Source organism: Anomaloglossus baeobatrachus, chromosome 4 (assembly GCF_048569485.1).
Source record: "Anomaloglossus baeobatrachus isolate aAnoBae1 chromosome 4, aAnoBae1.hap1, whole genome shotgun sequence".
Lineage (NCBI taxonomy): Eukaryota > Metazoa > Chordata > Amphibia > Anura > Aromobatidae > Anomaloglossus > Anomaloglossus baeobatrachus.
This window is the reverse complement of record NC_134356.1, coordinates 324716616-324732786: the sequence shown is the minus strand read 5'-3', so window position 1 is coordinate 324732786 and position 16171 is coordinate 324716616. Positions and strand designations below refer to the sequence as shown.

The following is a 16171-nucleotide window of genomic DNA, read 5'->3' as shown; positions in this document are numbered from 1 at the left end:
CAGCAGAGAGAAAGTGTAGAAGCCAGGCAGAAAAGTGGTCGAGGAAGGCAGTGGTGGCGCCCGGGGGTCTGTATATGACAGCCACTTGGAGGTTGGAGGGAGAATAGATTCGGACAGAGTGCACTTCAAAGGAAGGCAGGTCGAGGGAGGGTAGAGGTGGGATTGGATTAAAGCTGCAGTTGTTAGAAAGAAGGAGGCCCACTCCTCCACCTTGTCTATTGCCAGGGCGAGGAGTGTGGGAGAAGTGCAGGCCACCGTAGCATAGTGCAGCTGGGGAGGCAGAGTTGGATGGTGTCAGCCATGTTTCGGTGATGCCCAGAAAGGATAGATTGCTGGAGGTAAAGAGATCATGAATGATGTGCAGTTTATTACACACTGAACGGGCATTCCAGAGCGCTCCTGAGAGAGGGGGCGGCGGAGTCGGTGAGAGGGGAATAGTTTTTATGTTGGATAGATTGCGGTAGTTACTATTATGTGGAGAGTGGTGGGTGGGTGATAAAGAGGGGTGTACCATCCATGGGGGGCCAGGATTGGGGGCTATGTCACCAGCAGTGAGAAGGAGTAGAGAAAGGGAGAGCAGGTGGGAGAAGGAGAGTGGACGGCATGGTCTGCGCGATATTAGGAGCGATCTGAGGTTCAGGAATAGGTCAGCAGATGAGGACAGATGAGAAGGCAGGAGGGACGGGGAGATGAATATTTGCTTAGAGGGTGCTGGGGTGTGGGGATAGCGAAGGAGAGTGAGGAGGAGAGGGGCAAAGACTGTGAGGGCATAGGTGAACATGGTGGGAGTAGTGTGGTAAGTATATGATTTAACAAGTAAGTTGTGTCAGTGGGAAGCTTGGTTAGAAAGAGCTGAAGTTTACCTTCTGGTCATGTCTGGTTCATTTCTGGTATATTTCTGACACTTATGAGGCACTTATCCAGAGGCACGCACAGCATAGACACGCCCACCAGCTGCTGTGATTGGTTGCAGTTAGACAGCTGTCACTCAGCGTGGGGGCGTGTCTGACTGCAACCAATAATAGGTGCCGGTGGGCGGGTAAAGCAGAGAATACGAGATTAAATAATGAGCGGCCGGCTTTTTCAAAAGAGGAGAAGCCGCCGGAGCAGTGTGAACGCCGTACAGGGCCACGCTGGTGATCGGGGATCAGTGAGTATGAGAGGAGGGGGGAGAGGGATAGACCGACATGGACAGAGAGTGAGGGACAGAGATAGTGACCGACCGACAGACCGACCGACAGAGAGAGAATAGAGACCGAGAGGGAGAGACCGACTGACAGAGAATAGTGATTGACAGACATTGTGAGACATCATTCGTTTCCAGTGTTTTAGGAAACATGCGAGAAATGTATTTAGAAAATCGGATGTCACTAGGATGGTGTGAGTGCCGTCCCGTGACATCCGATTTTTTACACGCTCCCATAGACTTGCATTGGAGAGACTCGCAGTAGAAACTTGCAAAAAAGCAGCATGCTGCAATTTTTTTCTCAGTCCGATTTGAACTGAGAAAAAAATCGCAAATGTGATCTGAATCATTCACTAACATGTGCCCAATTCCAATGGGAGATTTTCTTGCATTGCTCTACTGCGAAAAACTCGCAAGTGAGAAGCAGCCCTCAGGTTCGTTCCTGCACATATCGGAGACACGGGCACACGCACTCCAATGTTAATCAATGTATTGAGTTAAACGTTAGTTTTTCCATATGGTGCGTGTGTCCGTGTGCGTGATACATTTGTTGGTGCATTAAACACAGAAGCATGTCTGTTGTTCTCCGGCATCACGGGTGTCACACGGAACGCAAACGGACCACACGGAGGTGTTCCGTGTGACACGCGCCGGAGAAAACACACGTGTCTCAGGAAAAAAAAAAAAACTTAACTCACCTTCTCCAGCCCTCCTGTTTCTACCGCTGCTGTCACTTGCTGCTGACCACCGCTCATTATGCTCATTGAATATTCACTTCCCTGCGGCCGGAAGCAGCAGCAGCGGGGAGTCGGCAGGGCTGGAGACCGAAGATCAGAATCACGGACAGCAACGCCAGGGACAGGTGAGTAGAAAGTTCCCGTTCTCCATGTGTTATCACGGATAATGTGATAATGTGTTATCACAGTGGAGATGACAGTGGGTCTTCTGAATAGAAATAAGCACCCCATATATGACTATGAGGCTGTTAATTTGGGTGAGGATACCCAAGGTCAGTCCGGGCACTCCATACATGGACTGGGAAGTGTGGATATAGGAATCTGGCCTTAATGATAATGACAATATTTAATGGTTTATTGGATGTGGCCAATCAATACATGTTTATGGACAGCTTTTTGTTACTATAAATGTAGCACTATTACTTTGGCATTTCCATCTGCCTATAGAAATGCACTTGCCTTGTTAAATATTATTTTACTAATGTTTTTTTGAGAGCCCAGAGAAAATTAAATTAGTCCATAAATGTATTTAACTATATATTTATGGATATAAATTTTCCCTAAGTAACATATTTCTCTCCATGGCCTGTAGACAAAATAGGGATGTGTGAAAAAGAATCAATATTTATAAATAAAAAGAGCAGCATTTAATTTACCCTAGTATTGCTATTATCCATTTCTTGTTATGTTTTGTAGTTATGGTGTCGCAGCCCTATATCCCACAGATAGTCTGCCATTTGTAAACACATCTTTTTGATGTTTCTGCCAACATCCTGGCAACAAAGCAGTGCCATTTCAAATAAGCTAATTAACTTAATTGTTGATGAAGCATGAAACAGTTCATTCACCCTGTTAACCGCACCATGACAACACAAGATCTTCAGCCTGTGAAGTTACTCATCTTGAAAAAAATAAAATAAAACCCTCTGGCAAGTTCATTTATATATGGTTTTTTCGGGATACATTTTACATCTGAAAATGTGTGTTATTGTAAGTATTTGAAGACATCTAAAAAAGCAAAAGAAACTACACCACTTACAGACACAAAGATCAGAAAGGGCAAATCTTCCAGTATACTGCAATGTTTGGCACATAAACAACTCCGATACACTTACTTGGGGAAAAGGCTAAAAGTTTCAGACATGTTGTTGAATAGAAGTGGACAAGGGCACACACATCTGTGGTTTTGCCATAGAAAGGATACTATAATAATTAGTAATTTGGGGCCGGCAGAGAAAATTATTCTTCACACATGAGAATTTTACCTATTTAGAGTTGTACGAGACATAATTGTGCAGTGACTGTATGGCAGAACCCAGCATTCTTTATCCCTATGTCCATTTCAACATACGCTAGGTAATTATTACTCATGCTCTAAAGCGGGCTTTGCACGCTGCGACATCGGTAACAATGTGTTACCGATGCTGCAGCGATAGTCCCGCCCCCGTCGCACGTGCAATATCTAGTGAAAGCTGCCGTAGCGATTATTATCGCTACGGCAGTTTCACACGCACATACCTGCCGTGCGACGTCCCTCTGGCCGGCGACCCGCCTCCTTCCTAAGGGGGCGGGTCGTGTGGCGTCACAGCAACGTCACACGGCAGGCGGCCAATTGAAGTGGAGGGGCGGAGATGAGCAGGATGTAAACATCCCGCCCACCTCCGTCCTTCTCATTGCAGCCGGCGGCAGGTAAGGTGAAGTTCCTCGCTCCTGCGGCTTTACACACAGTGATGTGTGCTGCTGCAGGAGCGAGGAACAACATCGCACCTGTCGCTGCACCGGCATTATGGAAATGTCGGAGGCTGCAGCGATGATACGATAACGACGCTTTTGCGCTCGTTCATCGTATCAAAAAGGATTTGCACGTTGCGATATCGACTGCGACGCCGGATGTGCGTCACTTTTGATTTGACCCCATCGACATCGCACGTGCAATGTCGCAACGTGCAAAGCCGCCCTTAGGCTAATGACACACGGATAGTAAAATAGAGCAAGTGGAATGAAATACAAAAATCACATTCCATCCGGAACCATGTTACTCTATGGGGTCGCTCCCATAAGCAATTTTTTTCTCAGCCCTAAATTGGACCGAGAAAACAATCGCAGCATGCTGCGGGTGGAATCTGATTTGTTTTCACTCGCACCCATACAACTCTATGGGTGTGAGAGAAACATCGCATTGCACTCGTATTACACTGGAGTGCAGTGCGAGAATCGAATCAGCTGATAATGAAGGCGATAAGGAGATTAGTCCCTCCCTTTCCTCCACAGCTGTGCTCCGATTGCAGGATCGCATCACAGTATAATGACACTCAGCTTACACTCGCAGCAGAGCAAAGGCCAAGGGTCATTAGCATAACGGATCCAATGCTCTTGCATCGGATGCTAAATGCCCATGTGTCCTTAGCCTAATGCCACATTTAGTTTTCACTGAAACAGAGGATATTCATACATGTACATATATTGGCCCTGATTCATCAAGACTGGCTTGAACAATGCTGGTCTTAATGAGGAGGCATCTTGGAGTGAGACACTTTGAAATGAAGCAGGCACATCTGATAGACAGAAGCAGGCCACTGTGCAAGAACAATATATAATAATGTACAACTCCATCTGCTTTGGAGGCAGAAGTGAGCCCTCTTACTTACTCATGGGCCCCTGTATGCCTAAGGCTATGTTCATATGTGGCATCTTTTTGCTATTGCATCTTGGGTGCATCAAAAATACAATAAAAACGCACTGCGTTTTTATTGCATTTTACCACATTTTAGTGCGTTTTTACCACGTTTTGACTAATGCATTTTTAAGTGAAATCTATTGACTGGAAGGGCTTCAAAACGCTGTAAAAACGCAGAAATAATTGACATAACAAAACAAAAGATGCCCAGTGCGGACAGGAAAATAGAAGTCTCATAGACTTTGCTTGAGGAAGGAATTGCATGAATTTTAGTGCATCTTTGTGATGTCAAAAACGCACCAAAGATGCATCAAAAGATACCCTGTGTGAACTTAACTTAAACAGGTTGAACAATAATATGTCCCACCCTGGGCGTGCGTGTCCATCTGCCTTGGCACAAATCTTATTCCGGTCTTTGACTTTGATTTCTAGCATAATCTATGACTTTGCAAATATCTGTGGCTCCAATCCCTATTCTGTCATGGCTTTGCCCATTTTGGAAGACCTGGGCACAACTATCATGAAAATACCAACCTTGCAACTTATCAAAAGTGTTTTATGCCAAAATTCTGGTGAAAACACTTTAATGAATTAGTGCCATTGTTTTCTATGCAATTAGGCCAGATAACTGCTCCATTAATATATAAACTCCAGTTTTAATACGTATATAGGTTTGCACAACTGGTATATTGACCTTACTGAGAAAAAAATACCTTTGTATCTACAAATTGAAAAGAGTCTATTTGCTAAAGAAATGGAATTAATGAACAAATTGGATAATTGATGCAAACAGTCAGCAATTTTGTAATGTCCCAATCATCAACAACATAATGTACAGTCTAAAATGGGTCAATATCTATATGGAGACCATGCACATAACAAAACTGAGATTGATGGCAACATTTCAAGTCTTTCAGTCTTATATGTGATTAGGAAGGTGATGACTGACATAATCCAGAAGTTTACATCTCATATTAGGATATAATATTGATGAACATAGCGCAATTTACTATATAGTGTCATTAAGAAATGTAAAAAAATATAAAAGTTAACCTACTTTAAAAACTGTCCAAAATCTTCACAAATATTTTCGCAGCCTGGCCATTTGCAGACACCATGACCATAGAGGGTATGCGTAGCCCCGGTCTCCTCATGTGATGAGCTGTAGTAAAAAGAGAATAGCATCCGATTAATCTCAAAAGCCATAATCGTTGGAGTCTGCTAGCGCCTGTCAGGTTACAATCACTGACAAACAGGTCAAAACAGGTCAATTCAGCTCAGAGCAGTCAGAAAAATTTAATCGTTCTGTTGAATAGTTCAACTGCCAAGGCAGGATGATGTTCCAATTAGGGAAGAAATAGAGCCAAAGATGACTTCTAATAAAGAAAGAAGAAATTACTATACAAGAGTGCATGGTAATTCTGACATATGACCTCAACTTAATATAACCATTGCAATATATCCTAGCTCAATAAACCAACAATGCTATTCTAAAATACTGCACAAGTCGTCTGCTTTCTGTGATTAAAATGAATGATATTGTCAGGCTCAAAATAGTTATTAAAAATAAAAAGATGAAACTGGCTGTTTCTAACAAATCTGCCTCGGCAGTACAGTTCCCAGACTCAATTGGCTCTTACCCTTCCTAAATTGCTCAAAAAGGGCAATAGTGTTTCTAATAAAGGATGTAGAGTTTCCAGCCATTGTTGAAACTAACTTATACACTTCTTTTTCACTACAAAGTTCAGTAAAACATATTTCTTGTATCATTTGATTTGGTTTAACTTTTTTAACACATGCAACATAATCAACAATTTATTATAACATAGATTATCAGTACATTCATTTTGGGAGAATTCTGTAGGAACATTTTGTTATGATTACTGAAGTTCTAAAGTTGAGGCTTTAAAATTATAATACGAACACCTTCTTCGCACGTCAGTGATTCTGGTACATATCTTGTTGTTTTTATATGTACCGAAATCCCAGACATATGCAGACCCATTATAATCAATGGGTCTGCGCACATATCAGTGATTTTTCACTGACCGGGTTTCCATGCAGTGCATACACATGTCCATGTGTTCCGCACTGAGACAGGTCTATTTTTCTCCAGCATCACTGATGTTACACAGACCACACGGTGGGGTGATCCATGGGACACGTACCAGAGAAAACACATATCTTTGGAATAAAATGATTTTTATACTCATCTGTCTCCAGTAGTGCTGTCTTTAGCTGCGGCTGTCTCCTGCTTCCAGGCCAGCTAATTATGCTCCTGAATAGTCACTGCACCATGACCTAGAAGTAACTGCAGAAGGGAGACAGTGGAGGCCGGAGACAGGAGTGCTGGAAACATCAGCACCATGGAGAGCAGTGTCGTGGACAGATGAGTATAGGAATCCCTTATTACCGTGTGCTATCACGGATCGCACACAAGGAACACACATGTTCCAAAATCACGGCACATGGAGGGCCAAATGCATCTTTTAACACATCAGTCAAAAATGTGTATGTTTTTGACAAACGTGTGAAAGTAGCCTAAGGCAAACATCAAGGTTTTTTTTTATCTCATACATTAAAGCCATTTCTAAAAGATATACCTTAAACCTATTGTAGATGTGAGGCCACCAAAGAGACCTACATTCATCTTAAAGGGTGTTTTAGGGCACCGTGGTCAGGGAAAAGGTAGAAGGAGCCCACATAGTAAAGAGTTGGTGAGTATTCTCCTTCATTTCTGATGGGAGAGTACCCGATACAATCAGAAAAAAAGAGAGGAAATCCAGCAAGCAGGCAAAACGGGTGAGTATATAAAAATATTTTCTTTGTTTTCAAATCTTCATTAAAAATACATACAAAAATTGTATATATGTGGCATTAATAGTCTGACAAGAGGTGCAGCTGTCTAACGCAACAACACGTTTCGGCTTTCTGGACGCCTTCTTCAAGGTCACAAAATTTTTATATACACCCATTTTGCCTGCTCGCTGGATTTCCTCTTTTTTCTTCTGATATGTAAATGGTTGATCAATTTTTTTGGTGTTGTCTAATTGCATGATATCAAAATGTGAACAGCATGATGAGAAGGACTGTTTAAATACCAATTCTAATTGAACCCCAAAAATTATTGGCCAATTATTGAATCCAACACCTGTTGTGAATTTTGCCATTAAGCTCCTTGTTAGAGAACAGCAAGTTGTGCAAACGGTACTGAAACACTGAACAGTTTCATGCGTGCATTGAAAAGTTTAGAGAAGGTCCCATTAAGCGCACCTGAAAAAGGTTAGGATCATTCTGAAAGCATTTTAGGATCATTTTTAGGATGCTAAATGCTCCTAGGATCATTTTTAGGAGCATTTTAGGATCATTCTGAAATTTCACTTGAAAACCAAATATCCCTAACTTTTTAAAAGTAGTGTATTTATGGCATATCCAATGTATATGTCAGAAATGCTCAAGGTAGAAATACCTTGTTAAGGTTTGGGTGGTAGAGTAACCTCATTGTACTAACAATATCACCATCTTTTCGGTATGATAATTACTAGGGATTATCGAATACCTCTAATATTTGGCTTCGCAAATATTTTCTGAATAGGTCGCCACTATTCGACTATTTGCGAATATTGGATGTGCAATGTAAGTCTATGGGAAACCCGAATAACAACTATTCGGGACTATTCGGGCTTCCCATAGACTTACATTGCTTATCGAATATTCGCATAGCGGCGACCTATTCGGAAAATATTTGTGAAGCCGAATATTTAAGGTATTCGATCATCCCTAATAATTACATCTTGATTTTCAAAAATAGGATGTTTGGGGTTAAATCATTAATTTATGTATAATATTTTTATAATGTTTTATTATACCTTTCCAAAAACCTGATATAATTTGTATTAAAAAAAGCATTATTCATTCCCAAAGAGATTTTACATAATGTATTACCTTCTTAGCATTTATTATGACTTCAGTCAAAAATGCATTACCGTCTCTAGATGTATTTATGCACCCAAAACTTTTTCTTCCTTCAATTCAGACACGGTTCACAGTGACTTTTATTGCCTTAGTGACCTATGTGTTTTCCAATGATGCTTCCAAACATCTCACATTTATATTCCCAAGTCCATAAAACATTACACTACAGATGACCCGTACAGCAGTTTTATGCAATTGTTTTACATTTTATTTTCTCGATAAAGTTTTCTCTACCATTAGACTTCAGCAGATTTCAAGAAATTTGAATTTGCCAAATCACGTGCATTTATAGATAAAATCCATTTGCAGTGAATTCTTTCTCTGAAAAGTCTCAGCCTAGAGTGCATGTAGGCCACATTGTCTGGAGTAGTCTGAAGAGGCCTGGGGTTTCAGTTGTTAGTGGTAGTAAGAAAAGGTGCTGAGGACTATAAGGGGGACAGCAAGCAGCATATGTGTCAGGAAAGGTGATTGATAAGGTATTAGTTTATTTTTAACCTTTTGCTGGTCCTCTATGGTTCTATAAAATGGTGGAAGCCAGTTGGGTGCCATTTTGATAAAGAACAAAAAGCCATATTCAGAAGAATAGAGATTTTTGTTACATTCCAGTAAAATTTGAGTAGTCAAACCTTCTGAAACAATATCACCAAGGTATACAAAGTATGTATGGAAAGTTGCTTATATGAAAGTTCCATTAGTAACCTTTTAAAGGTTTTTTAAGGGCATAGCTTAAACGATTAGTAAGATTGGAGTGTTAAATTGGTAGTAGGGTACACAAACATTTATATTAGAGCAATGGGTTTGGCTTTCTGAGCTGTACTTTTGAATGGGATTCAGCCAGTCTAACCTGCAGTACCAGGCTTGTCCACCGTCATATGTATGGCGTTGTGTCTGAGGATACAATCAAAGGGACAGAATTCTCAATGGAAGATCTTTACTTGATCGGAGGGAATCAAATAGTGAGGGCCTGCTCTAAAGTTTCCCACTGCTTTCTCAGAAAGGAAAACGAAAGGGTTTTCCATAACATTTCACAATACCACATAGAGCAGAACTCAATCTGACATGTACTTTACATATTTCTTTTTAGTGCTATCTTCTTTGCAGATACCTTTGTGTTTCTTTTTAAAGGACTGTATTTGGGTTAAGAAATTTTTTTTCTGATATTTTTCAAATATATTATTATAAGACAATTACAGCTTGCATTCAGAAATCATTTTAAAATAATGTTAAGAAAAGTTAGCATTTAACAGTTCTTTAATCGTCTATTACTGAAACGTTTTCTCACCTGTCTCGTCTTGCATTTAGCACTGAAGACTGTCCATTCACTAAGGAATGATGAGTTATTGGTGGCGATGCTTTGGAAGTGGTGGAGGAGGTAGTAGAGGAATTGTTAGTAGTGAGGTCTAGCCCTCCATGTTTAATGCCATTGTCTTCTATACTGTGAACTCCAGTCACCTCTTTCCACAATTGCTGTATCTCCGCAGGGCTTAAACCAGCTGTGAGACAAAACAGTGCCTTGTTAATAACACCATGTCGTTTTCACAAGACCCTGAATATTAAGCCTGGACTTGTACAAACAATAATGAGAATTTTAAACATTAGGCCAAGCAAAACATATTCATTATTTATATCTGCCAGTCCACGTGATTATTGCTGCCTATTTTGTGTTTTCCTGAAATACATCAGTCAAGGATTCTATCACTTATTGTTGAGTTATTTGAATACTTTGATATCAGCAAGATCTTGTCCAACTCACTATGGATCTGGATCACAGACTTCTGACAGCTTATTTTTCTCAGGGTAAACATTGTGGGCTACATAGTATTACATGACCACAATTTAGATGGAGGAACTTCCATGTAGTTCTAAGACTGAGTCCACCAGAGCAAAAGCCACTAATTGATAGTTCTCTCTTCTGGTTCATGGAACCAGGACTGTGATGTCTTTATACTATAAAAGAGCAGATGACAGCAAATGTCCTGAATGGACAATAATTTATGCTAGCTACAGCAAATCCTTAGCAGATAATGCAATTTAACCAGCAATCAACAATAATCTAAAGCTTAGGGAGGTAGAACTTTTATCCCAAGACATTTGTCAATATAGGAAATAAGGCTTAAAATCCTTTTAATGGAATATATATTTATGGGGCAATCAGTAGAGCACTTAGCAAACAGTTATCTTAAGTGTGTGTGTCAGTCATGGGCAAGGGATTGACTCTAAATACCCCAGCATGTTACATAATGACATGGTCCTGGCTGGGTGTGTGTGGACTTGTGTTGTGGGGACTGCATGTCTATTTAGCCTGCATATTGCCTTTGACATCGGCTGGCCAGGACTAAATATCAACTCACTTCCACAAAGAGACCACTAGTTTAGTTTCAACAACTCATTACTTGACAGTTCATCTTCATCAACTCTATACATGATATAGTGGGCACACATTTTCCAGCACGTTTCAGTTGTACAAAGCATATTAAGACCCAGTTGCATCTTCCACTAAGTTGTTTCCGATCTTACCGATTCTATGATTCCCGACACAACTTATCCTTGTGCTACAGTCAGCGTGACAGTCACTTTCCCTTTCTACAGGACCAAGTCCAATCTGCACATAGAGGAGGTGGTAAGGGGTGGTGTTGCCACTATGGTCAGAGTAGAGTCTTGCTCTCCTAGATGCTTTTGCAACTTCATCTCAGCTCCTCGTAAAGGAGGGGGGTAAGTAGGTAGGGAATAGTGCCAAAGCATAGCCTTGCACTCTTAGACACTTTGGAAAGTCAACTGAGTTCACATATTAGTCCATCCTGACCAGTTATTTTTAGGCTTGGGGCCTTGCCGCTAAAGTCCAATCCTCCAGACACTCCTGTCTTGATCATCATTTCAAGGAAGGTCTCTAGCCTCAGCATTGTCTCATATCCAGCGTCTCAGTCAACACTTAAGGATCACATTTTCTTGATTCTAGTCTCCTCTCTCCACCCTCTACTATAAATTACCCACTACATGCAGCCTTGATTACCTAAAAACTATGCGTCCTTATCTATTAATCACAAACTCGGTCTTCACTCACTTTCTAGAAGGAACCGTCACTTTCCTATCAGCTAACCCTATGATCTGGCAACTACATATTATAGTGCTATGCAATATACAGTATATGAAAACATCAGTACATAAATCCTTACCATACATTATACAGTAAAATATTGTAATACATTCCATTACCATCACAGTTCACATATCCCATTAGTTACAAAAGATGCAGAACACAATTTATATAGAATACAATAGCGCGATTGGTGTCTTCAGGGAAAAGAACACAACAGTAATCAGTTCACCTCCTTATATATGGCTACCTTTACGATAACTCTTCATAATAAATATTTGTTGGTTAATGCACACAGGTTTTTTAAAAGGTTATACAGTATAACATTTTCTTAAATTTGTCCAAAGACAAAAATTCAAATAAGAAGAAAGGAGCAAAAGCAAATTTACCTTGCGGTAGGGACTGGACTGGAAGAGCTGATTGGCTGGGCGGGATGGAAATCAGTCCCTGCCGTTGAAGATTAAGCAGATGTTGTTGTTGCTGCAGTTGTTGCATCTGAAGGAGTTGCTGTTGGAAGACAAGCTGTTGGGCTGCTAATTGTTGCTGCTAGGAAATAAGACACAACAGTAATTGTTTGATTGTCACATACAGTATGTGGAAAATACAAGTATTACATATGCATTGTGGTTCAAATTTCGAAGGTCACCAAGGTTTGTAATATAACAAAGAAAAAAAGACATACCAATACCATAACCATACAAGTGGTAAATGGATGAAATGCTAAGGCACTTTACTATTTTAGGGTTAGATACCCTTTTTATAGCGTAAAATAAACCATTAAACAGCCATGTACTCATATAAAATAGCTATTATCCAATCACAGATACATACTATACACAACAGTCTATCTTTAGGGCGTCATTACACGGTATGATATATCGTGCGATATGTCGTCGGTGTCACGAAATTCGTGACGCACATCCGGCATCGTTAGAGATATCGTACCGTGTGACACCTCTGAACGACTGTTAACGAGCAAAAATACTCACCTTATCGTTGCTCGTTGACACGTCGTTCATTTCCATAATGTAGTTCCTCCTTCTGCGCGCTGGTTGTTTGTCGTTCCCGTGGCAGCACACATCGCTACATGTGACATCCCGGGAACGGCGAACAACAACTTACCTGCGTCCCACCAGCAATGAGGAAGGAAAGAGGTGGACGGGATGTTACGTTCTGCTCATCACCGCCCCTCCGCTTCTATTGGGCGGCCGCTGTGTGACATCGCTGTGATGCTGAACATTCCTCCCCCTTCAGGAAGTGGATGTTTGCCGCCCACAGCGAGGTCGTTAGGGAGGTAAGTACGTGTGACGGGGGTTTAACAACTTTATGCGACACGGGCAATTAATTGCCCGTGACACACAAACGATGGGGGCAGGTGCGATCGCTCATGCTATCGCAGGATAAATCGTTGCGTGTAACGCCGCCCTTACAGTCATTGATAAGGTAAATAGCGAAGCTAAAATACATAGCATTCAACTAAAAATTCAACTCAGATGTTCTATTATATAATGAACACCAGGATTCTGAAAAAAGTATAGTTATTTTAACTTGTTATAATTATTGCTCTTGGTAAAGTTCTATAGTTTTTCTTTGATATTGTTGATTTTGTGTAAAATGCATTTTATGATCCAATTTATTTTTTTGTTTACAAAACAGTGAAATCTCTTGATTATTTTGATTTATTTCTACAGATAATAACAGAAAGTGTCAGCGCCATATCAAAATAGGGTTGGAGTTCAGACAGGTGTGATTTATAGTCTTCAAGCGATATAATAAATACATTGACATAAGCTAAAAGTAGCACACTACCATGGCTTGTTCTCACCGGCAGATGTGTCTTTCAAAGTATGCATTTGTAATCCACAGCTGCCCATGAGTGCAGTCTCCGGTGATCTATTAGTAAATTGGGATGTAGCCTTTATTCCAATAGCCTGTTAGCTCTTTCTTTTCTCTTGTTTGGAATACATTAAACCCACAGTACATTGAAGGGAGAGAATTGCCCTATTATTAGAAAAAGTATAACTTCCAATTTTGTGAGGCATTACAAGACGAACCAGAGTTCTCTAGACTCAAGAGAATATAAGATGGCAGTCACACTTCAGAAAGAGACAAGCTGCTGTAGGAGACCTTTCCTTTTTAGTTTGGGGAAAAGAGAAACTTCTGATGCACTCACTGGAAAACAGACTGCATAATGGAGCAAGTCATGTGGATTGCCCAAAGCCTCAGGAGAAATAAGGGAACAATTTCTATGCTGTAGTTGATGCCTGTCTGAAATTCTATTCACAAATCCAAACAGAAACAAAGCCTCAGGAGGTCAGAACTGTTTCCTGTAGGTTTGCATAATGGGCAGCTTAAAGACAATGTCTACAATACCTGCTGATCAATTTAACTACTTCAACATGTTATATTTGCATTATGTTTATATTTGATGCATTCTGCCGACAAGTGCAGGGTAGGCCCGAGAAGCCGGCTTGTCAGCTTGATTTATGAGCACATCAAACTGTAACTTTCTATTCGCCAGTCCAAATCTCCGGTAGCAGTTCATTAATCAGGGGCCCGTGACTTTGAAATTTATGCTCAACCATTTTTGAACAATAAGCCAACTTTGCATGCTTCTTGAACTGTATCAAAAAGGAAAAAAAAACATTCATTGTATTTCATCAGTTTTTAGTGGAGTGCTATGCTTTTTTTTTTTTTTTTCATACCTGCACAAATATACAGCACAATATATTAGGAAGTTATTTTAATTTTATTATATTTTTTATGGAACATGATATTCTAGTACAACACAAATGGAAAGTTAATATTGGCCAAGTCAGCTTTTGGGTAATTTAATTTAGTTTTGCAGATTGAACACTCTTGTTCACATTGCCATCTTGGCTTCTTCAGGCCATTCAGTGAACATAATAATATTCCATACAACAAGACAGCACACTGGCTCAGTGGTTACTACTTTTGCCCCACAGCTTTGTGGTGTCAGAGTTTATAGGGTTGTATGACAACATAAAAAAATTCTTGAGTGGCTTAGACCCCATTCACACTGTATTTCAGTGTGTTTCAGGCCATAAGGGGGGGGGGGTCTATCTAAATCCTCCTATATATGAGATTCAGACAAACCCCACAGGTCCATAGACTGCAATGACATGAATGGAATTCATGACAAATCTGTTCTTTTCTCTTGAAGGGTCTATAATTTCATTTGGGCACAGAAATGTAACAGACTATGTAGATGGACACTTTCAGAAAACATAAGCAAAGTTAAAGGGGTTTTCCCATGTCCACAATCCTATCCCAAAATGTAGTAGGTGTAATAATATTATTATTAGAAAATACCTCCAATTAGAAATGTAGTATAGTTCTCCTAATCATATTTTTTGGACTATAAGATACACCGGACCATAAGACGCACCCTAGTTTTAGAGGAGGAAAATAGGAAAATAAAATTTTAAGCAAAAAAATGTGGTCATGACACACTGTTATGGGGTGAGGATCTGCTGCTGACACTGTTATGGGGGGTAATGTCCCCAAATTCTCTACTAAGGTACCCCATCCTGATAATGGTCCTCCTGCCTTGTATATATACCCCATCCTGGTATATGCCCTTATCCTGCTATATTCTGGCATCCTGCTATATACTCCCATCCTGCTATATACCCCCATCCTGCTATATACTGCCATCCTGCTATATACCCCCATCCTGCTATATACTGCCATCCTGCTATATGCCCCCATCCTGCTATATACTGCCATCATGCTATATGACCCCCATCCTGATATATACTGCCATCCTGGTATATATTCCCATCCTGCTATATATTCCCATCCTGCTATATACCCCCATCCATCCTGCTATATACCCCCATCCATCCTGCTATATACTCCCATCCATCCTGCTATATACTCCCATCCATCCTGCTATATACCGCCATCCATCCTGGTATATACCACCATCCATCCTGCTATATACCCCATCCATCCTACTATATGGCCCCATCCTGCTGTATACCTCCATCCATCCTGCTATATGGCATGTATCCTGTATCACACAAAACAAAATAAACGTTTATACTCACCTTTTCTCGCTCCATGCAGCATTGCTCCTCCCCCTGTCTGTGGCGGCAGCAGAGCCGCTGATCTGTGTGGAGCCGTTCCCCTGCAGCATTGTGATGTCCTGCTGTCTGCCGGTCAGCTGACCTGTGTGACTAGCGGTGCGCACAGCAATGACGTCATCACTGTGAACACCGCTCTCTACACAGATCAACTGACCGGCAGACGGGAGGACATCACGAAGCTGCAGGGGAACGGTGAGTGTACTGATTCGCAGCACCCCGTGCTGATGATGATGCACGGGGGGCAGTGAATACAGCCGCACATGATCACTCCAGGCTGTAGTTGCCAGGGGTGATCATGGCAGGCTGTTTAATATGTGCACAACCCCTGCCCATCATTCCGCCCACCTGTCAGCGCTGGCCTCAGAGCTGAGAGATGATGGGCGGGATGAT

At 41.0% G+C, this 16171-nt stretch overlaps 1 protein-coding gene across 13 annotated transcripts in view; it reads right to left on the bottom strand.

The window, feature by feature from the left end:
- The window catches only part of FOXP2 (forkhead box P2), a 328235-nt gene that overhangs the window by 112844 nt on the left and 199220 nt on the right, over positions 1-16171 (bottom strand). For 11 of the 13 annotated variants that reach the window (XM_075345023.1, XM_075345025.1, XM_075345013.1 and 8 more), the window contains 3 exons: positions 12059-12215; positions 9858-10068; positions 5658-5762 (listed from right to left, as the gene is read on the bottom strand). In XM_075345023.1, coding sequence (XP_075201138.1) covers positions 5658-5762; positions 9858-10068; positions 12059-12215 — 473 coding nt within the window. The remainder of the gene's footprint in view (positions 1-5657; positions 5763-9857; positions 10069-12058; positions 12216-16171) is intronic. The other 2 variants (XM_075345016.1, XM_075345019.1) reach the window with 1 other exon arrangement.